This window comes from Notothenia rossii, assembly GCF_949606895.1.
Source record: "Notothenia rossii genome assembly, chromosome: 12".
NCBI lineage: Eukaryota > Metazoa > Chordata > Actinopteri > Perciformes > Nototheniidae > Notothenia > Notothenia rossii.
The window spans coordinates 1,896,537-1,919,413 of NC_136911.1; the positions used below are offsets into that span (position 1 = coordinate 1,896,537).

The window sequence follows — 22,877 nt, forward strand, 5'->3', positions numbered from 1 at the left end:
GACGAGTAACTATGACGACACAACTCTTCCTCACACATCTGTCATTGCTCTGATATCCCCCTGTTCTTCAATGACAATGACTCAGCGTTTTCCTCCCATGATTCCTACATTCCTACATCCCTCCTCTCCCTCCTCCCTCCTCCCTCCTCCCTCCTCCCGCCTGGCTCTCGCACGTCAAGTGTGGCCCCAGGGTCTCTGAGGACATGCCAAGTGCAACATGGGCTCCGGCCAACAGCATCGAGCCGAGAGAGGAGCAGCTGGAGCGCGAGTACAGGTGCAGAGAGGAGGAGAGAGAGAGAGAAAGAGAGGGGTAAGAGACTGAAGGGGGGAGGCCTGTGGGAGACCCTGCTCCACAACGTGGGAAAGTAGTGGCTTACACACACGAGAGGCAGCCAAGAACACAGCGAACACACACATCAGAAATCATGCAGACGGAAAAGCAAAAGGATCACGTCAGCGCTGTAGAGCACGCTGGCTGCATCTGGGTTATCAATTATTATTTTTGTTATTATTATTCATGCAGGGAGGGAATTGGACGAGGACACCTGCGGGGAGGGTGGAGGAGAAAGAAGAAACTCTGTGTGCGTGTGTGTGTGTGTGTGTGTGTGTGTGTGTGTGTGTGTGTGTGTGTGTGTGTGTGTGTGTGTGTGTGTGTGTGTGTGTGTGTGCTGTGACTCAGACAGGCAGGACAAGATACCACAACCCAATTAAATGATAACTCATCAGCGCTTGGTAATCAATTTGAGGAAACGAAGCTCTTTCTTTCTTTCCCCCCCGCAGCTCTTTTTAACATGAGCCACGTTAGTTAAGGTTACCCTTTCATCTTTAATCAGTCAAAGGCTGATTCATGAACACACACACACATTCAAAGACACAGTTTGAGCTTTCTGAGCCCACACACACGGTCCTGTACTGGGAAACGGGAGATACGGTGTTGCACTTATTACCCTAAATGACAGGGTGACATTGGGCTGGAAACTATTTCCTCATGTGGTACGGAAAACTATTTCCTTCCTAATTGCCTGTGAAGAAAAAGCTTCTCACTTACAGTTATCATTACGCAGCATATTTACATTCAGAGCTACAAGTTTCCATAGCCTAGAAGTCATGAGTAATGCACCAAGTAGCATCAGGTGTATCTTATCAATACAGTAGTAAAATAAATGTGTATTTCTTGGTGTTTTGGGAAATCCTGCATCGAGTTACCAGTCCAGAATATAATACAAAAACAAGCAAACACATTTCATGATAGAAAAGCTTGAGTAGTGCTATGAAAGTAAAGTGAAAATGTGTGTCCTCTTAACTGAACACCTGACTGGAGGCGCTTTCACACCGGAGTACTTTTCCCAGTATAGTTCCGATATAGTTCCGAAAATTTGCGTTCACACCAAAAAAATACGGAACTAGAACTTAGTTCATGAGAACTTTTCCCCCCTTTTCCGTCCCTGCTAGAGAGGAGGGACTTTCATGGGGAGAAAGTCGTACCAATTTCTATTGCAAATTGAATTGCCAGCCACGCCCCGTAAAACTCCCAAAAGGTTTTGTGAAGCCGCCATTTTATTTGCTCGCATTAGAATTATTAGCATTAGCATTAGCCCAGCGCACAAACGCAGAGAGAATAACTTATGGCAACACAAAAGAAAATATGGGAGCGGTGGAGATGAGGAGGTATCGGAGTTTTGGCGATTTACTCGGAAGGCTTCAGTAGAAGCTGCTGGGAGTCCCAGCAGCTTCTACTGAAGCCAGTCCCCAACTCCGGGGACTTCCGGCCGGGGACTCCGGGTGGCAGTATACGCCGTGAACTGGTTTGCGGCCTACCAGTAAACCCAAAGCAGAAGAATACAATACAATATAATAACTAAAGAGTTCTGATGAACTAAGTTCTGATGAACTAAGTACGGCAAAGTACTTGGTGTGAAAGCGCCTATTATCAGAACTCTTTAAGATTTAAGGTTGCCATTTGTGAGCAGACATCCACTGAGAGATGTCAGCTAGACAAGCAGAGATGCGTGCGACAACCTGGGTCTCTGAGCGGGGAAAGGACAGAATTAATTGGGTGTCGTCAGCGTAGCAGTGGTATGAAAAACCATGCGTGCTAATGACTGATCCGAGCTAGTTTGTGTACAAGGAAAAGAGGAGGGGACCAAGAACAGAGCCCTGAGGGACCCCTGTAGTTAATTGACAAGGGTCGGACTCGGACCCTCTACAAGTTACCCTGTAGGTGCGGTCTTTGAGGTATGAGGTGAGGAGGGAAAGTGCAGAGCGTGAAACTCCAAGTTCTTGGAGAGTGCGAAGGAGGATCTGATGGTTCACCGTGTCGAATGCAGCAGACAGGTCCAGAAGGATGATGACAGAGGAGAGGGAGGCTGCTAAGTGTTTATTTTGAGGGATCTGTGAAGAACTACTGGTATTTTGTCTTACAGGAATTGAGGGTGGATACATTAAAGACTGCTAAAAAAGACAACAATATTTTGAGTTTTTGGCAACCAAACGTTGGTGTCTAGCAGTTTCAGATGGTGTAAAAAGAAGAGGATAATTTAAACAAATTTAAATAATTGATGCCATGCCGGTATGAATGTCACAGCTTTTATTATGTTGTTTTAATGGTTTTTAAATTGTTTTTTATTGTTTTGTTTCACCCTTTTTAATTTTGTTGCACTTTCAGCTTTGTTTACACAAATGTAAAGTGCGCTTATAAATAAAATGTATTATTATTATTATTATTAAACAGCTTTGGGTGGAAACCCCATGCAGACCGCAGCAATGAAAACCAAAAGCAGCACTTCTTCGTAGTCTTAAACTGAAATTTTGCCCATTAAAAACACATTAAATTAGATATTTTTAACAACTTGAATAAACCCACTCCACTGGTGGTTGGTAGAAAGCCCATCAGGGGTCACTCACTCTTTATTAGCCTTTAAACATCAAATAATAGACTCATTAAACTATGAAATGCTGCTGCAGAAGTACATGTACATGCAGCTTAGTCATAACATAATAAACAATATCTTATATGTTGGTTTTTGCTTTGATACTGGAGTCATATGTTGAGACTGGCGCTGTGACACTGTTATTTTGTTGATGTTATTGGGTTCCTTTGATTATCGGTCTCATCTGTCTGTGTTTTGTTGTGTCCTAGTGAAACAAATCAATACCGACTTTAATAATGACAAAGCAGCTCAACAATAAATAATAAATGTCTCGCTGGCTCAAAAGGAGGAGAATGTGGAAGAAAAACATGATGTAGATTTCACATTGAGTGGATAAACGTGTTTTTAGCAGTAATATTATGATAGGTTGCCAGCGTGTTGTTCAGATTGATTGTTAGCAGCAGTGACATTGTTGGATTTCAATCCAGCATTGTCTCTGATTTATATCAAAGAGGATCAAAAAGCAGGATCAAAATCTCCTGTTTTAAATGAAGCATTTTTCTCACACCCACAACATTTTTCTAGAAAAGCCCAAGATCAGCAAGAGCAAAGGGAATTAACTACCGACATGTTTACATTCCTTTCAGTGCACATTAATGCATCGGCCATCCACTTTTAAGATCGTGAAAGCATCTAAGAATGAATATGTCATTTACAGGAGTATTACTTGATTTCTAATGTTAGCAAATCAGTGAAAAACAACCACAGACACACACACACACACACACACACACACACACACAGAGACCCCCACATGTACACACACACACAGAGACCCCCACATGTACGCACGCACGCACACACACACACCCCCACATGTACACACACACACAGAGACCCCCACATGTACACACACACACCCCCACATGTACACACACACACACACACACACACACCCCCACATGTACACACACACACACACACACACACACACACACACACACACACACACACACACACACACACACACACACACACACACACACACACACACACACACACACACACACACACACACACACACACACACACACACACACACACACACACACACACACACACACACACACACACACACACACACACACACACACACACACACACTTTGTAAAGCGCTGCAGGGCTGTGTGGGATTGAAACTGTGACCACACAAATTTTGGATTAAAGTAAAAACTTGGACAGACTTTCTCTTCCAGCAGCTGTCGGACGTTTCCTTGTTTTCTCTCCCTCCCAACTTTAAAGTTCATCATTGATTGCTTTCCTTTCTTTCCGCCTCACGCAACTGATGTAGAAAACAATGAGTGGTGAGAGAAAACAGTCGTCAAGTAAACACAGTGCTCAAAACACCAACAGTTAATGTTCTTGGGGGGGTGATCCCAACTGAGGTTAGAAACCACTAAGACCACACGGGAGAAAAGGATTGTTTCACATGCAACCATTTCTACTTTAAAGAGTCCTCTCCTGCTGATGTTCAGGTGTATATCAGTATGTAGTGTCTCTACTTCAAAGAGTCCTCTCCTGCTGATGTTCAGGTGTATATCAGTATGTAGTGTCTCTACTTTAAAGAGTCCTCTCCTGCTGATGTTCAGGTGTATATCAGTGTGTAGTGTCTCTAATTTAAAGAGTCCTCTCCTGCTGATGTTCAGGTGTATATCAGTATGTAGTGTCTCTACTTTAAAGAGTCCTCTCCTGCTGATGTTCAGGTATATATCAGTATGTTGTGTCTCTACTTTAAAGAGTCCTCTCCTGCTGATGTTCAGGTGTATATCAGTATGTAGTGTCTCTACTTTAAAGAGTCCTCTCCTGCTGATGTTCAGGTGTATATCAGTATGTAGTGTCTCTACTTTAAAGAGTCCTCTCCTGCTGATGTTCAGGTGTATATCAGTATGTAGTGTCTCTACTTTAAAGAGTCCTCTCCTGCTGATGTTCAGGTGTATATCAGTATGTAGTGTCTCTACTTTAAAGAGTCCTCTCCTGCTGATGTTCAGGTGTATATCAGTATGTAGTGTCTCTACTTTAAAGAGTCCTCTCCTGCTGATGTTCAGGTGTATATCAGTATGTAGTGTCTCTACTTTAAAGAGTCCTCTTCTGTTGATGTTCAGGAGTATATCAGTATGTAGTGTCTCTACTTTAAAGAGTCCTCTCCTGCTGATGTTCAGGTGTATATCAGTATGTAGTGTCTCTACTTTAAAGAGTCCTCTCCTGCTGATGCTCAGGTGTATATCAGTATGTAGTGTCTCTACTTTAAAGAGTCCTCTCCTGCTGATGTTCAGGTGTATATCAGTATGTAGTGTCTCTACTTTAAAGAGTCCTCTCCTGCTGATGTTCAGGTGTATATCAGTATGTAATGTCTCTACTTTAAAGAGTCCTCTCCTGCTGATGCTCAGGTGTATATCAGTATGTAGTGTCTCTACTTTAAAGAGTCCTCTCCTGCTGATGTTCAGGTGTATATCAGTATGTAGTGTCTCTACTTTAAAGAGTCCTCTCCTGCTGATGTTCAGGTGTATATCAGTATGTAGTGTCTCTACTTTAAAGAGTCCTCTTCTGCTGATGTTCAGGTGTATATCAGTACTGTATGTAGTGTCTCTACTTTAAAGAGTCCTCTCCTGCTGATGTTCAGGTGTATATCAGTATGTAGTGTCTCTACTTTAAAGAGTCCTCTCCTGCTGATGTTTAGGTGTATATCAGTATGTAGTGTCTCTACTTTAAAGAGTCCTCTCCTGCTGATGTTCAGGTGTATATCAGTATGTAGTGTCTCTACTTTAAAGAGTCCTCTCCTGCTGATGTTCAGGTGTATATCAGTATGTAGTGTCTCTACTTTAAAGAGTCCTCTCCTGCTGATGTTCAGGTGTATATCAGTATGTAGTGTCTCTACTTTAAAGAGTCCTCTCCTGCTGATGTTCAGGTGTATATCAGTATGTAGTGTCTCTACTTTAAAGAGTCCTCTCTTGCTGATGTTCAGGTGTATATCAGTATGTAGTGTCTCTACTTTAAAGAGTCCTCTCCTGCTGATGTTCAGGTGTATATCAGTATGTAGTGTCTCTACTTTAAAGAGTCCTCTCCTGCTGATGTTTAGGTGTATATCAGTATGTAGTGTCTCTACTTTAAAGAGTCCTCTCCTGCTGATGTTTAGGTGTATATCAGTATGTAGTGTCTCTACTTTAAAGAGTCCTCTCCTGCTGATGTTCAGGAGTATAAAACATAAACATAAAAGCGTCAACATGTGCCTTCATTTACCGTGTGGTTTAACACAATTAACCTTTAGATGATTAGAGACGGAGAAAGTGTGAACAATATGTAAACAGTTTGAAGTGATAATGAGAAACTGTGTGAGAAGCAACAAATATGAATCCAATCAGACGTCCCCTGAGGCGCTGAGAGATAACACCGTAAACACACATTGTGAAGACTTTAATGGATGATGTGTGGAAGTGTTTACGTGAGAAACTTGTTGTGGATATTTGGCATTCAAAATGTGTAGATATTGTTATAATTGAAAAGCGTCAAACTAGAGCTGCCATTGTTAATTAATTGACACAGAAATATGTGCAAATACTTAAATAATCATGGTTATCAACAAATGCTTTTTTAGCTTCTCCAAAAAGGGGATTTGAGGTTTATCTCTGTTTTAAATTATATTGACGTGAAATGGACTGGGTTTTAGACAGTCGCGTATACAGACGGAAATGAGTTTTTTTCTGTATTTTCTGATATTTTATCGACATAACCATAGAACTAGATAATAACAACCGTCTTTTAATTTATCACTACTGTAAGAACTGCCAGTTGCCACCCTGGTTATTTTGTGTTTTAACTACATCTAACTTAATTACTAACATGGTTTATTTGATTATGAGCCTTTTAAAAACCTAATTATTGAGCATTGAGAGACGAGGGCTTCAATGAGAATGTTTTTGGGTTTATAAAGTACTTTTTGGGGATATTTTACACTCCAAATGGTTAAAGGATAATAACTGTCATTTTGACCAGTCACCTTAGCTCTCATGTTAAAAGTTTAATATAACCAAAGCTTTTTTCATTAAAGCCTGTCATGGGAGCGCTTGATCTCTTGTGTAACGCACAGCTGCTGCCTCACATCACTGCACACACAACAGCTTTGTAATACTATTACTAGCAGACATAAAACAAGAGGTTTCATAACCGACTTTAATTAAATTGCTCAATCTGACAGCGCTCGTTGTTTTTACTATTTGTTGTGGTTTCTCTCTTGCCCTCCTCCTCCTCGTGTAAAACGATCTCCTGACGCACTTTATCGCGGAGTCATGGCTGTAAATCAAATAATGTTCCTCTGCATGATAGCTTCACTGCGATGTAAGCAACAGGTAGCACGCTACAGGACAACAAAAGCAAAAAGGAAGTTAAAAAAACAGCCAGTAAAAAAAGCACCCACAGGGATTATCTGACTAGAAACAGGCATAGCGTGAATAATCCTGAGTCTTTAAACTCAGAAAACCAGTGAGTCAGAGAAGACGTGGCAGTGGGTGCAAATTCAATAACAGCATGTGTGCATTTATGTGACCAAGCAAGAAAAAACCCCACACACTTCCTGACCCTGGTGCCCTGTTAGTGCCAAACTGGCTGGAGATCAGACTCTAATCAGAGACTCTTACACTGAGGCCTGCTGCGTTACGGTCATTGTGATTAAGAGGGAGATTAATTGCTTTGTTATGAAAATAAGAAAAGTCAGGTGCATTCTTCGTGGCTAAATTGCTCTTATGCAAGCCCTTCTGACGTACAAGGATCTGTTTGTAGGAAAGTGAAATATTCAAGTTAACACTAGGGATGCCAGAAACTGACCACGATCAAAATCGAAAATCGGACAGCCCTGGCGAATAATAATCGATTATTCGACGGCTGCCGCCCGCGCCCCCCCCCCCCCCGAACTCTTCTTTCCTTTGTTCATCTTTAGTTGTGTTCTCACTCCAATAAATCAATCGCACGTGTGACGGAGAGTGAAGGGCAGCGCAGAGTGCAGCAGTCTGCACTCTGCGCTGCTGGCTTCCTCCAGGTTTACAGTAAAACCAACTGGTGGTGTGAGCAATGGCCATTTACAATTATTAATACTATTATTAGCATTAGTCTATATTTTGGTTGAAACTAAGCCAGGAAAAAAAAAACATAAATAATAATACAAAAATGTATAAATAATATCGAATTTTAAAAATAATTTTCGATTATGGAGACTGTAACGAATAATCGCTGGCATCCCTAGTTAACACAAATCGGTAAAATTATTCATTCACATATCTGAGAAAAGGTTGTTCTCAGCCTCTCAGATATGTAGATTTGTGTTTCATATTACAGAGAATATCTTTGTGTTTTTGACTGACATTTAAAGACATCACCTTGGACTTTGAGAAACTGAGAAGGACATTTTTCATTATTTTATGACATTTTATCGACCAAAACATTTTTTTATCTTGAAAAAGGTATTTAATATTGGATAATGAAAAATGTGTTGGTTACAGCCCTGCTCTCAGTCAACATATTTAAATGAAGAATACATATTAAAATAGGTTCTTTGAATTGGCTATTGTCCAGATTGAAAGGCGTATCCAATATTTTGATAATCTTCTAAAAACAGCTTAAATGGAAAAAAACACATTAAGTGTTACTTAACCAGGTGATTGGTTAATTTGTCAAAAAGGGGCACATTTAAGTTCATTTGATGCAATGTCCTTCACTCCTAGTATTGACTCCTTAAGAGTTTATCACTAACTCAGAGGCTCAACAAACTAGCACACCAAGACGTCCTTAAAACGAATAGCAATGATCTTCTACAGTAAGTAAGCAATAGATTTGTAAAATGTATGTATTCCTCGTCACTTCTACCAGTGACGCGCATCCCACCACCGGTGAGCGATTACTGATTAGTGATGTGGTGAAACAAAGAAAACGGATCCTGGTTCTCCTGCCAGGATCACAGGGATGTATTTAATCTCCTGGGTGTGCAAAATGAATACAGTCAGACGCTGTTAAACAGAAAAGGCTGGTTCACGCATTTCTTTGTGAGAATACAAAGGACTTCTGAGCGTGGCATCCTGCGTGGCAAAGCAAAAAGAGAGGGTTTCATTCAAGAGGGTAAACTTCACGGAGGAAGTACAGTAGCCAGGATTTGCCGATACAGGAGATGTTAGGGCTGCTCAATTAATCGTATTTTAAAATCGCGATTACGATTATGGCTTGCAAAGATTACGAAACCAACGTAATCGAAATAAAACGATTATTTTTTTATTATTATTATTACTTTTTTTTCAGTTAAATTATACTTAAAGTTCAGGTTAATCAACTGTTAAAAAAATACTGTTCACATATTTTTTCTCCAATAAATGGATGTTTTCAAAGTCAATGAATAATCGCAATTACAATTATTGACCCAAATAATCGAGATTATGATTTTTGCCAAAATCGAGCAGCCCTACTAATTACCTATGTTATAAAATCGTTGCTTTTCTGCAGAGCTGACGCACAATAAAGCTTTGAAAAAGTGGTGTTCTCCAACAAGAAGACACGCACCGCTCTGAGAGCTCTTTACCAGGAGGAGGTGAGAAAAAAAACACTTTGAGAATCAACAAAGAAAGTCCATTTCTCTGGGAAGTAAGTGGTCAAATACAGATGTGAGTTATTGGGAAGACGCCTGCCAAACACACAGAGAGGTAGAAATACAACATGGGTTTCTACTGATGTTCTGATGTACTGCACGCTCCCATTTAAATCAAATAAGATGGCGGATTTCACTTTAAAGTTGTGCTATGCTCTTGCTAATTTATCAACATAAAAACACCTCCTCAAAACAAAGCTCTTCAGACAAAAATAAATGCACATATCTAGTTCCACTTCTACGTTGTGCTAATTAATAATAATAATAATACATTGGATTTTTATGCGCTTTTCCTAGTGCTCAAAGACGCTGAAATGAAACTTTAATTACCCATATTTGCATCAAAGTGAGTCTTTAAATAAGGGGTTTCCTTCCTCTTTCTCTGCTGCATAACACTCTTCTACTTTGGACAACATTCAGGAAAGTTTTCCCAAAAGTAAAGCCATTAAATCTCGATGGCCCCCTCGTGGCTCCGGCTGTACGTGTGATTTGAAACGCAGCCGACTTTTCTATGAACGGATCACGCATTTTAAAAGTCAATCATGTCTCGTAGACCGCGGGAAGCCAAACACCGTGATGGGGATTAATTGTTCAGCCATGCTTAACGATCTCAAGTCTGTTTTAACACTGAAAGCATCGGGGGAGAGGAGGAAACTGGAGGATATGAAAACAGGAATCTCCACTGAGAGGGAGGAGATGAAAGCAGGCTTCTGTGTCATTGAGTCTGTTGAGCACAAATCATCGTGAGGATTAGTTTATGTTGGAGCTGTATTACACCCCCACACCCAGTCTGCGATATATAAAACACGGCTTTATGAGTTTACACCCATTTGTACAATTTGGACAGATCAGCCTTTGTTCTGGCGAGGCGCCCACAGCAGTTTCTGAGCTATCTGGGGGAATGCCTCTGATTTACTGATATTCACAGATACACAAACAATACCAAATGCAATAAAAAGCTACTCCTATGACGTCTCCACCTTGTGGGCTTTGGCAGCTCCCTTTTGTTTTTGGACAGCAGTGATGATGGGATGGATAAGAGGTCGAGGAGCACACCGTGTTCTGATAAGGGCGAAACTCTGAGGCCAGTAGATATGAAAAATAATCTTGAGTGGGAAAAAGTGAGGGACTGTCTGTGAAGAGGACTAACATAGCAGAGAGTGAGGATTAGGATAGAAAAGGATTATAGTTGAACAACTATCATACTGATTTCAATCCTCAGAAAGGATGTTATAGAGACCTGCAGGATGTTGTATTTCTGTAGAGGACCCTGAAGGCAGCAACTACCACAGCTAAGCTAAAGGAGGCTAATGTTGGGCTATAAAGGAACTACAGCACGGTCACATGACTTCACGTCACCACCGCTAAGCTAAAGGAGGCTAATGTTGGGCTATAAAGGAACTACAGCACGGTCACATGACTTCACGTCACCACCGCTAAGCTAAAGGAGGCTAATGTTGGGCTATAAAGGAACTACAGCACGGTCACATGACTTCACGTCACCACCGCTAAGCTAAAGGTGGCTAATGTTGGGCTATAGAGGAACTACAGCACGGTCACATGACTTCATGTCACCACCGCTAAGCTAAAGGAGGCTAATGTTGGGCTATAAAGGAACTAGAGCACGGTCACATGACTTCACGTCACCACCGCTAAGCTAAAGGAGGCTAATGTTGGGCTATAAAGGAACTACAGCACGGTCACATGACTTCACATCACCACCGCTAAGCTAAAGGAGGCTAATGTTGGGCTATAAAAGGAACTACAGCACGGTCACATGACTTCACGTCACCTCCGCTAAGCTAAAGGAGGCTAATGTTGGGCAAAAGTTTAGTCGTCTCATTTAGACACTTGTTGTTAGCAATCGCAGTTTTTAAATTCACCAGTGGGGTATTTACTGTACAGAGCTTATTTCAGGCTAACAACCAAAAACATACCCCTGAACTAGGCCGATAGGGAGGGAGATTTGGTTTCATACCAAAAAGGATCTTGAACTAGTCCCTAGTTCGCACGAACCTTTTCACCCCCAGATAGTCCCTGCTAGAGAGGTAGTACTTTCCTGAGGAGGAAATGGTTCGTGGGTGTGTCGGCCCCACTAACAATTTCTGATTGGCTGGGCGAACTGCAAACCACGCCCCGTAAAACTCCGAAAAGTTTTTTGAACCCAAAGCAGAAGAAGAAGTTAAGTCAGCGGCTTAGGCCCCGGCCACACGAGGACGAAAACGGTCGTTTGCGTTACTGTTTAGTGTCATATAGACAGTAAACAACTGCGGAAACGATAACGGGTCCCAAGGCTGATAGAACGGCATACGCAACGCTCTGGGGGGTCCAACGGCTCCGTGTGTACGCCCTATACGATCATTTTCTGATAATGATGACGCAATAGCCCCGCCTCTCCCCACCTCTTCTGCTCACCCCCGTGTCAAAGTAAACTGCACACTGAATTCAGATTATTTATCTTTCTCTCGATATGGACATAAACGCGAGGGAAGTCTAATCTGACAGGACGGAGACACGCAGCTCTGCTCACCTGCAGCTCCTCCCGCTGTGATGCAGCGGTGAACGGAGCAAAACACACACTTCAAGTCAGATCATCACCCTTAGCTATTTTAATTACCTCTCAAACTACCTAAACTAGTTATAAATATGTTTATTTTTACTGTCGGGTTACTCACTACTGGATCAGCTGCTGCTTGAGACAGACACTGACGCTGTCCGAAGAGAGGGAGGAAAAAGAGAGGCTCCATGTATTATATTATTATATTATATAGATTCGTTATTAATTTGTTTTAAAGCTCAATAAATAACAAAGAAGACCTTTGACCGGCACTTTTCTAATTTTGTCCGGAAGATTAAAACTTTAACACACGTTGACTGGCGAAAAACTCTGCCTGGTTTCCTCGGCCCCCACCGGTGAGAATAAACAGAAGGGTAACCATGACAACCATGCTTCTTCGCTGCTTTTGTGGAAGAAGTTACAGCGCCACGTACAGGCTCCTGCATGTACTGCAGCTTCTCCAGCGGTTGGAGCTAAACGGAGCTGTCTCGTGTGGACAGACACTGTCCGGTGAACATTGCGTGTGGACGGAAGCTTTTTTGCGATTGCGTTTGCGTTAATCCTATGCATTTAGCCGTATGCGTCCTCGTGTGGCCGGGGCCTTAATTTGCCTCATCCTAACTCAGGGACTTATTCCGGTGAGAACGCAATCTACTAGAATAGTTTGAGGGACTAAAGAGTTCGGGGGGGAACAAGTACCGGGGACAAGTACCGGCTAAGTACTTGGTGTGAAAGCGGATATTGACTTCCAGTGCTTAAATTATGACTCATTCCTGCACCACTCTATTATGTTAAACACAGCAGCTCTTTGCACCTACTGACCAACAATAGCACACATCACAAGATCTACAGGGGGCAAGGTGTTTATAGAAAATGCTAATTCATGTTGACGCAACAAACAACAACTAATAGCTTACTAGGTAAAGGAAAACAAGATTAAACAACATATATCGTACATAATACATCGGTAAATTGTAGTGGAAGACGGATCACCTGACGCTCCTCTCCACAAAGGAAGACATGGAAATGTTGGATTTATAAAAGCGCTCGTGGGCAGATTTGCCTTTTCAGAGTCAGGTTGGCCCAATTAGTGATGTGGAGGACAAAGAAGGCCAACACCTGTGTGTGTGTGTGTGTGTGTGTGTGTGTGTGTGTGTGTGTGTGTGTGTGTGTGTGTGTGTGTGTGTGTGTGTGTGTGTGTGTGGTCCTGCAGGCATCTTCAGTTTTCAAGGATAAGGTTCTTCCCATGGCAACAATCCCTTTATGTTTCTTTCATAAAGCACGCACACCGACACATGACGCACCGCATCACTGAGGCACCGTGGGGATGTCATTGACTTCACAAGGACACGGACACACACACACACACACACACACACACACACACACACACACACACACACACACACACACACACACACACACACACACACACACACACACACACACACACACACACACACACACACACACACACACACACACACACACACACACACACACACACACAATATTTAAGAGGCGGAAAAGAGAATGTTCAGTATCAATGAGAAAGCCGATAACTTTTATCAATTTTTTTATTCAATCGTTCAATCTATAAGACAGAAAGTAAGAAGAAATGTCCCCCCCAGTTTCTAAAAGTCCAAAGATAATGACTCAAATATGATATTAAACCTAGAAAAAGGAGAAAATCGACATTTTTGAGGCCGAAAACAGCACTTTCTCCATTTTTATGTGTAAAATATGACTTTCTGATAATCAGAACAGGGTCAGTTGTGTTTTGAGTGGAGAATATCTTTTAATTATGTAATACCATCACAGCAAAAAAGATTACAGTCATATAAACTTGAAAATAACGTAATCAATGAATTGGTTTGTTCCTCAATTGACAGCAAATGACTCCTTTTCGCTCGACTGTGTAGCTAACATGCTAACACTACTTATTAATGTATTATAGTGTAGAATATATAGAAAAACCTTTTATGGCATTTATATTTCCTGCAAAGAAAGCCCAGGCTCATATCTGACCAGGAAATGTCACCAGTATCAGAATACGTCATTTATCCCGGGGGAAATTGGATATCGAGCCCACTGTTAACCAAATGAGGAAGAGGAGGAAGAGCCTCACATGCTTTGCACCAACAGGGAAAGTCCTCTCCAGATTCCAACTCCCAGCATGAGTCAGTGGTCAGGTGCTCCAATGATAACACGGGAGCCCGGGGATTGTCCACCAAAAGGTTGACGTAACCACATTTCTTGATAAGCAAAATATTTTCATGATTCACTGATAATTTATGAGAGTAATTTGAGGTGAATTCCAATGAAAATGCTTCACAGCCGCTTTAAAAGCTCCACAGTAACAGGAACGACCATGTCCAGAATAAAGACACCAACTCTAACCTTTGCTATTGATGGAAACCAGTTTTTAAACATATAAAAAGCATGACCAGAACCAGACAAAACTGCATACCGGGCATCCCAACAAAGATGCTCATTTTCAGGTGTATATCAGTATGTAGTGTCTCTACTTTAAAGAGTCCTCTCCTGCTGATGTTCAGGTGTATATCAGTATGCAGTGTCTCTACTTTAAAGAGTCCTCTCCTGCTGATGTTCAGGTGTATATCAGTATGTAGTGTCTCTACTTTAAAGAGTCCTCTCCTGCTGATGTTCAGCTGTATATCAGTATGTAGTGTCTCTACTTTAAAGAGTCCTCTCCTGCTGATGTTCAGGTGTATATCAGTATGTAGTGTCTCTACTTTAAAGAGTCCTCTCCTGCTGATGTTCAGGTGTATATCAGTATGTAGTGTCTCTACTTTAAAGAGTCCTCTCCTGCTGATGTTCAGCTGTATATCAGTATGTCTCTACTTTAAAGAGTCCTCTCCAGCTGATGTTCAGGTGTATATCAGTATGTAGTGTCTCTACCTTAAAGATTCCTCTCCTGCTGATGTTCAGGTGTATATCAGTATGTAGTGTCTCTACTTTAAAGAGTCCTCTCCTGTTGATGTTCAGGTGTATACCAGTATGTAGTGTCTCTACTTTAAAGAGTCCTCTCCTGCTGATGTTCAGGGTCATATCAGTATGTATTGTCTCTACTTTAAAGAGTTCTCTCCTGCTGATGTTCAGGTGTATATTGTTTTTCAGACACGGAAACTCTTCAGAAATCACCAGTGGGGTCACTGCTGATGGATTTAATGTCGTAGAACAAAACGCGATCCGTCTCTTCAATGTGTCTCGACCAGAGACCTTATTTCAGCTATTTTCCCAAATCCTATGGAGAGATCCCATTGGCTCTGAGACCAGGGAACAGGAAGTGGTGAAATGCTTACTCTTTTCCGGGTTTTAGGACGCATCACTGCACCGCTCCATAGGGCCTCTTTAAATAATACTACTGCAGTCAGAAGCAGAATCAGACACATGCGTTGACTCTTAATCTCTTTTTTTGGGTTTCTTTTTAGTTCTTTTACGAGAATCAAGAACTGGTTCTAACTTGTTTTTATAATTTCTTCATCAATACCAGCATGTTTTAATAGTTGCACATTGCAAAACTATGACGTCAAACTTGCAGACAGAAGGAGTCACGGTGCTTTATTTCACCAAAAAAAGCTCTGAAGAACAGAGCTGCGTGTAAGGTCTGTAAAATTATCATTTTAAGTAAGTGTGGAAACTCCAGCTCATCTTATCAATTCCCATTCATAGTAACTGATTACACTTATAATCCTGATCAGATAAAACACAAACCACAAGGAGTTTAGTTTGGTTTCTGCAATAAAGCTTTCATTCTTGTACAGGGTATACGCAGGAATCCTGAAGTCAAATTTAAGACCTTTTTTAAGACCCTTTCCATACATTTTAAGACCTCATCTCCACTTGGAGTTCGAACCGGTTACCTTGGCGACACACTTTACCTCACATTGACTATATTCAGTATTGATTGTCCTTCCTCCTTATCTTCCAACCATTTGGACGCAGACTTGTATTTCCCCATAACGATGTTGCTTAGCAACCGGCGTAAACGGACCTTCGCACGCTATCAAGCAGTGAGCGTGCGATGTCCTGTTCAGATGACGTCAAACCCAACGGGATTCCATAAATAAAGTACACAGAATCACACTACACACCTACGCAATGATTACATTCAGGCAGACTGTAGAATACAACCTCTTTGGACCATTTATATACTTATTGAAAACAAGCTACAAAATGTAACACCTTGGAAAATGCCCTTTAATAATTTTTAATAGCCTTCATTTTCGCTAAATTGATTTATCAACTTTGAATACTTTGAAGACCCCGCGGACCCCCTGTTGTATGTCTAATTGACATCACGGTGGCGTATAACTGTATCTTAATTACTTAAAACAACAACATTCTCAGTTTTGGCAACAAATCTGATCCCTGAGTGTTGAGTGTGATATAAAAGCGTGTTTCTGTTGAGTGTGTGAGGATGACCAGTTGTGTGGTTGTGACTGCTGTAGCACAGATGGATCTCTGATTTAAACGTAGACTTGGATGTTAAGAAATTATGCTGCAGGCCCTTCGCCATAAATAAGATTCATTAAGACGCGGATTAATGCTCATTTCATATTATCGCCATCTTTTCTCATCAGGGCACTTTCTGAATGAATCAATACTGGTCTTGGCGGTGATTATAGCTGATGGATCAGAGCCGGGCCGCCCTGTTAATGTGCCGATGCTCCATCAACATGACTCCGGATCACTCTTATTCATCATAATAGGGAAGGACATGGGGCTTATGGAAACCTTCGCTTCCCCGCAGCATCGTTAAGGTGAGCGATGGAGGATATAGGCTGTCACTCCGCCTCACAGTCACTCACCAGAGGAGGAGGAATCACACCTACTGAAAACATAAGTGACCTTGGACACACACACACACACACACACACACACACACACACACACACACACACACACACACACACACACACACACACACACACACACACACACACACACACACACACACACACACACACACACACACACACACACACACACACACACACACACACACACACACACACACACACACACACACACACACACACACACACACACACACACACACACACACACACACACACACACACACACACACACACACTTCCTGCATGGATCATATAGTGGAAGATGTGAGCCAGATGCTCGGCTGTCTGCAGACTAGACTGCGTTACCCAACACTGCAACTGAATCACACTTTCTCTGGCAACCCGTGCACTTCTAAAGAACTAAATCCCACACATTTGGCATCCGAACACCTTACTCTAGGACTTTCATGAGCCAACGTTGAGGTAGTGATAAAGACAGACATGTTAGCGGGGCTTTCTGTGTGTTTTAGGAAGATAGCATTCTACAGATTCCTCTGAAGGGACCCTTAGCTAATAGGAAAACCTTTATTATATCACCACATTCCTACATAGCCTGTTACAAAATGGGTGCTCAATCACCTTGGAAAGAAGCGCTTTAAGGTTTGTAAAGTGAGGAGACACTGCCATCTGCAGGCCAGCGCGAGACCTCCAGAAAATAATGCAAACAAACTGAGGTGGCTTTATGAGACGTGAACAGTGTGTGCTCTGTATGCCACCTTGATGCTATATTTTAAATGATATAATAAAAGCATTAATAATACCATAAACTACTACAGTCAATATTTATTCAAGCTCACAATCCACTTTTCTACTTTAAAGGACTACTTAAAGCAGATGAGTATCTCTGTAGTCAGGATTAAACTGAACCAATGATTTAAAAAGGACAGTATGAACAATACAAGGGATAAAAAAGGGCTAATGTATGGGCTTTATTTATTTATTCTCCTTGTTCTTTCCGTAACAGGCTTTATAAACTGCTTATATATATATATAAATATATAACCAGTACAAAAAAACATGTACCAATTTCTCTTTTTTGTTTATTACTGTATTGATGTTTACCCAAAAAACACATCGGATTGGTTTCATCTAAAAGTTTGCAATGACATCGTTATATATTTCGTTAAATACGAAACTGTTGATGCCAAGCGAGATTTCAGAACGAGACTTCCTGAGTTAGACGAGAAAGTAAAGTCTTATTTTTAGGCTCCTTTCCATAATTTTGCCAGACAGATAGCAATCTGAGGCTTTCATTGGTCAATTGAAACATTTAACAGACGTATATTTTGACGTTTCACTATTACACGGAAGGAAAGCATAGCAGCTGCCAATTATTGGACTACTTTCAAAACATTTTGAAACCTACTTAGCCTTAAGAGACAAAAACATGGGAAAAGAAGGTCCCGTTTAAATACAAAAACACCCCTTTAACTTGACGTCGCACTATTTCATAGAAGAATAAAACTGCAGTCTGTTAATCAGCCGTTTATTACTGGACCAATTTCAAAAAGCTCATTTAGAAACTAAAAACATTGGAAAATAAGGTCCCGTTTAAATACAAAAACACCCCTTTAACTGAGAGAATCACCTGGATTTCATGCGTCCTAAAGGACATTCCTTCACTGAGGGAGGGGGGATCATTAATTGCCCCTGGTGGCGTTTTTATGGAGTTTTGGAAATGGCTGGATGGCTGCAGTAAAGCAAAAGAAAACGATGGAAGAAAGAGAGTCGACAGAGACTGAGTGTGGAGAGAGACCCCATGAGGGCACCAGCTTCATCAGTTCAGAGAACATATGGATGTCTGCCTCACATCTGAGCCCCCGGGGTCAAAGAGAGAATATATCAGCACACTGAAGGACATAAATCTCAGAGCGCTGAGCCACCCATCGTCTGCAGACCAGGCTAAATTAAAGCTCTTATAACGTGGATTTTATTTAATATATGAGCTGCAACAAAGCTGGCGCAAAACGAGGAGATTTCTCTCGTTAAAAATGGGTTGTCTGGAAGTAATTTGAACAAGATAAATCAATGTGTCCCCTCTAATGTTGAAATTATAGTTTGAGCACTTAACTCCAGTATGGATGATCACACAGTGAGTGTTGTTGTGTTCATGAAGCTAACATGCAATTTTGGCTGGATTTAAAATTGATTGTTTGGTTGCTAAATCCAAAACATCCACATTTCAATACCACAAACACACTGAAGCACCGGTGGACACGGTGGATAAAAGGAGTTTTTGTCAATGGAGTCTGGCAGCTATGAAAGGCTAAGAGGTAAAACTGTTCCTAGCGTACCACTAATGAAGATATTTAAGCTGTCTGAAATACTTCACTGGATTTAGCTGACACTTCTACCCAAAGTGATTTACAAAAGGTGCATTCAGCCACGAAGAACTCAATTCATCCATATAGCACATAGCTTAGCTTCCTGCTGCTACGTTTCTAAAAACTGATGTAGGTAATGCACTGATGGGGAGAAGTACCTCATATAATCACACTTCAAAAACATACAAACTATCCCTTTGAAGCTGTGGATCAAGAAGAGATGAGACTTGTGTGCAGAGTGTCAGGTGAATAATGAGGCGAATTATCTACAAATGTTGCAGGAGTTCAAACGTAAGTAAATAGGATTTGCAGCATTAGTTTGGAAGTAGCACAAGAATCCAAACACATAAACAAATGTGGGTCGAGATCAGTGTTCCTCATACCAAGGACCACGTAACCAATACAAAAACACACCTAACTTCCCAAACATCGCCTCGTTCACACATTCAATCAACAACACAACTACGGATTCTACACGCATTTCGCTCATATGCGATTTAAAATGTTTTTATGAAATGTAGACTACATTTATTACGGAGTTTATGTCCGAGCCGACAGACTCACAGATCGTTTTCTACTGAGAGAAATGGAAAAACACACCGCTTGTAGTACGACACAAACCTCCACTGCCACCTATACTAGTCATTTTTAAACGATTTCAGAAACACTTTGAATTTATCATTTATTTGTTTCAAATGTGACATTTTACCAATATACTCACGGACTTCTAGGGTCTCGCTCACGGACCACCAGAAGTCCGCACACCACATTTTGAGAAACCCCGGTCTAGTTTCAACAAACAACACAAACACCCTTGATCTGGTGTCTCTCTGGCACAGCTCCTAGTGACATCTGGACCTGAGGATATGTGTCCCTTCAGCTCAGCGTTGAGTGTGTGTCTCACCTTTGGTTGAACATGCCTCTGAAGTTGTAGTTGGCTCTGTAGTTGGGCATGGGTTTAGGGTCCAGAGGGCGGTAGATGGCCGGCTCCCCTCTCTTCATGGCCAGACCGTTCAGCTCCACTGTGGGTGTTATACTGCCTAAAGACAGTCAAACACACGCATGAGAATCAGGGGTAGACATTAAGGCTCAAATTCCACTGGTCCGGAGCATTCGTGCAAAAAATCGACTAATAATGAAGAAAATTAACACATTTGTTGCAATAGAAATGTATGCACAAACTACATTACTACTACATCATCAGTTCTTCCTCAATTGTTCATATTTGGTTTATTAAAATAATTATATTGTGGTCATTGTAAAAAAAGTTCTGCTATTATCATTATGAGTATTATTATTATTATTATTTGTGTAATGCGCTTTCTGCCTTCCGGTCATCAGGAGTTAGAAATGTAATGGCTATGTAATAGATTAGATTAGAACTGCTGGGACATTTCCCTATAGCGAATATACCTTTATATTCTCTTCACTTACTTGTCAGCTAGGGTCTGGAACCGAAACTCGGTTCCAGATGAGAACCGATAAGAAAATGCCGGGTACAGGGTACCCATACAAAATACACAATTTCGGTTCTGCTTAACGGTTCCTAAACGCGGTAGACCCTGTATTTCACCGGGTCCGTCTATGCCGCGGGTCAGTCTGCGCCGCGGTGACCCGGTGGAATACAGAGTAAGGGCGGACTGGCTATCTGTGTGTTCTGGAGAATCACAGAACGGCCGGTCGTCAGCGGGCCGTTGACGACCGGCTCGGTACGCTGACAGCCGGCACCGCCCTTATTTATTTTAAACGGCATCATGTGAGTTGCGGCGACAAAGGTCCACAGTTGCCCCGCAGCGAGGCTCCCCCCGCCCTCCCGTAGACAGTTCACGAGCTCAGTCACTTCATAACACCAAAGATGGGTCGCGGTAAACACTCTGAAGTGAGGCTCCACTACACTAAAAAATGAAAAAGACAGGGCACAGTGTAATGCCTGTTAATAGCTTGCCACAGGCATAGCTCAGTTAAAATAAAGCACAGCTATTTTGCAATACATTTGTATTGAATCGATAAGAACCGGAATCGGAATCGATCCATTTCAAACGATACCCATCCCTATTGTCAGCATAGGTCGGCATGGATGTACAGAGCCGACAAAAGGCCTTGTGTATATTGGCATCATGTTGAAGCCAACTCCATCCATCAAGCCAGTGTGGCTGAAACCTTCTCTCCCTCTTCTTCTCATGCTCCCTGTCACTCTCCTTTAACTCTTCCGGTGACATTCTTTAATTTGAAGATTGTTTTTTGCCCGGCGCTTGGCCGGTTACCGCTGGTATTAAAATCATTTTGGCGAATGGTTAGGTGGCGCGATAGTCTGTAGTGAAGGAGCGCGCTCCCGCTCTGCAGCAAACAGCTATTTGATTTTCACCCAACAACGACAACCGCCTCACGAAACGCTGTGTTGTAGCGTTAATAAACGAAACAATTTAACTAAATGGCTAGTCAAAATACCAATACCACAGGACCATTTTTTTAAAGCAATAATTTTAGTGGCCCGAGCGGGCAAGTGGAAAGTACGTTATGCCGGCCCGGGGTGTCTAAATAGCGCTTCCGGGCCAGCGGGCCATTTATAATGTCGCGCCCTGAGAATATGTATACATTAAAAGCATGTTTTAATGTGAGAATGTGTGTAGCCTACAAATGGGTTATTTCAAAATACCCAGTGGCTTTAGAGCTTCAGCTAGACCAGTGTTTCTCAAACCTTTTCATACCAAGGACCACTTAACCAATAAAAAAACACTCGCGGACCACCTAACTCCACAAATATCCCAAAACACATCGTTTTTTTAGAACAGATTACAAATCGCCTGAAGGTGTTGCCCTGGGCTATATCATGCAATAGAAAGTGAAACTTAAGCTCGCTCCATTGCGGAGATATTCCCGCGAGAGTGCGGAAAATTTAAATGTATTTATTTATTATTCAATATACCCACGGACCACTAGGGGGCGCTCACGGAAACCACACTTTGAGAAGCACTGACCTAGACCCATTAAAAGCCAAGCATTGTGATTAATAATGGAAGGATTAAAAAGGCTGTATAAAAATAGGAACTGATTGTGTGACACCCCAACATGATATAATATGGCTTCCTTTAAATTAAACATTCTAGTATATGGAAATGTTTCACATGTATATTGGACTGTATTATTGTAACATGTAGAATGACCTTATAACCCATCTTTTTTTAAACTTTTGTTAGACCTGTGTTATTTACGTTCTCAGTGTTATTATTGATTTGATTTGTATACGTTTTGTTTTTTATATTCTCACGTGGAATTTCTTGGATTTGAGACCTTCTACATGTTGTGACCCCTTGTTAAAGGAACTGTTCATCTAAAATGGAGTACTAATGGATGTAAAGAGGAATGGGAGAATAAAGAATAATTTTTAAAAAAGCCACCCATTGACAAAAGAATGTATGAAAAGTGTCTAATATCTGCAGATAACATCTTAAAACTGCAAGAAACGATACTCTCTGAAGCTCCAAATCTCCATGTTTTTATATGAGAATGTCTGTAGCCTACAAATGGGTTATTTAAAAAACACCCTGTGGCTTTAGA

General features: G+C 41.5%; 1 protein-coding gene across 3 annotated transcripts in view; it reads right to left on the reverse strand.

Moving 5' to 3' along the window:
• The window catches only part of stau2 (staufen double-stranded RNA binding protein 2), a 139,650-nt gene that overhangs the window by 111,201 nt on the left and 5,572 nt on the right, over window positions 1-22,877 (reverse strand). For all 3 annotated transcript variants that reach the window (XM_079660917.1, XM_079660916.1, XM_079660915.1), the window contains exon 5: window positions 20,224-20,359. In XM_079660917.1, the coding sequence (XP_079517043.1) occupies window positions 20,224-20,359 (136 nt within the window). The remainder of the gene's footprint in view (window positions 1-20,223; window positions 20,360-22,877) is intronic.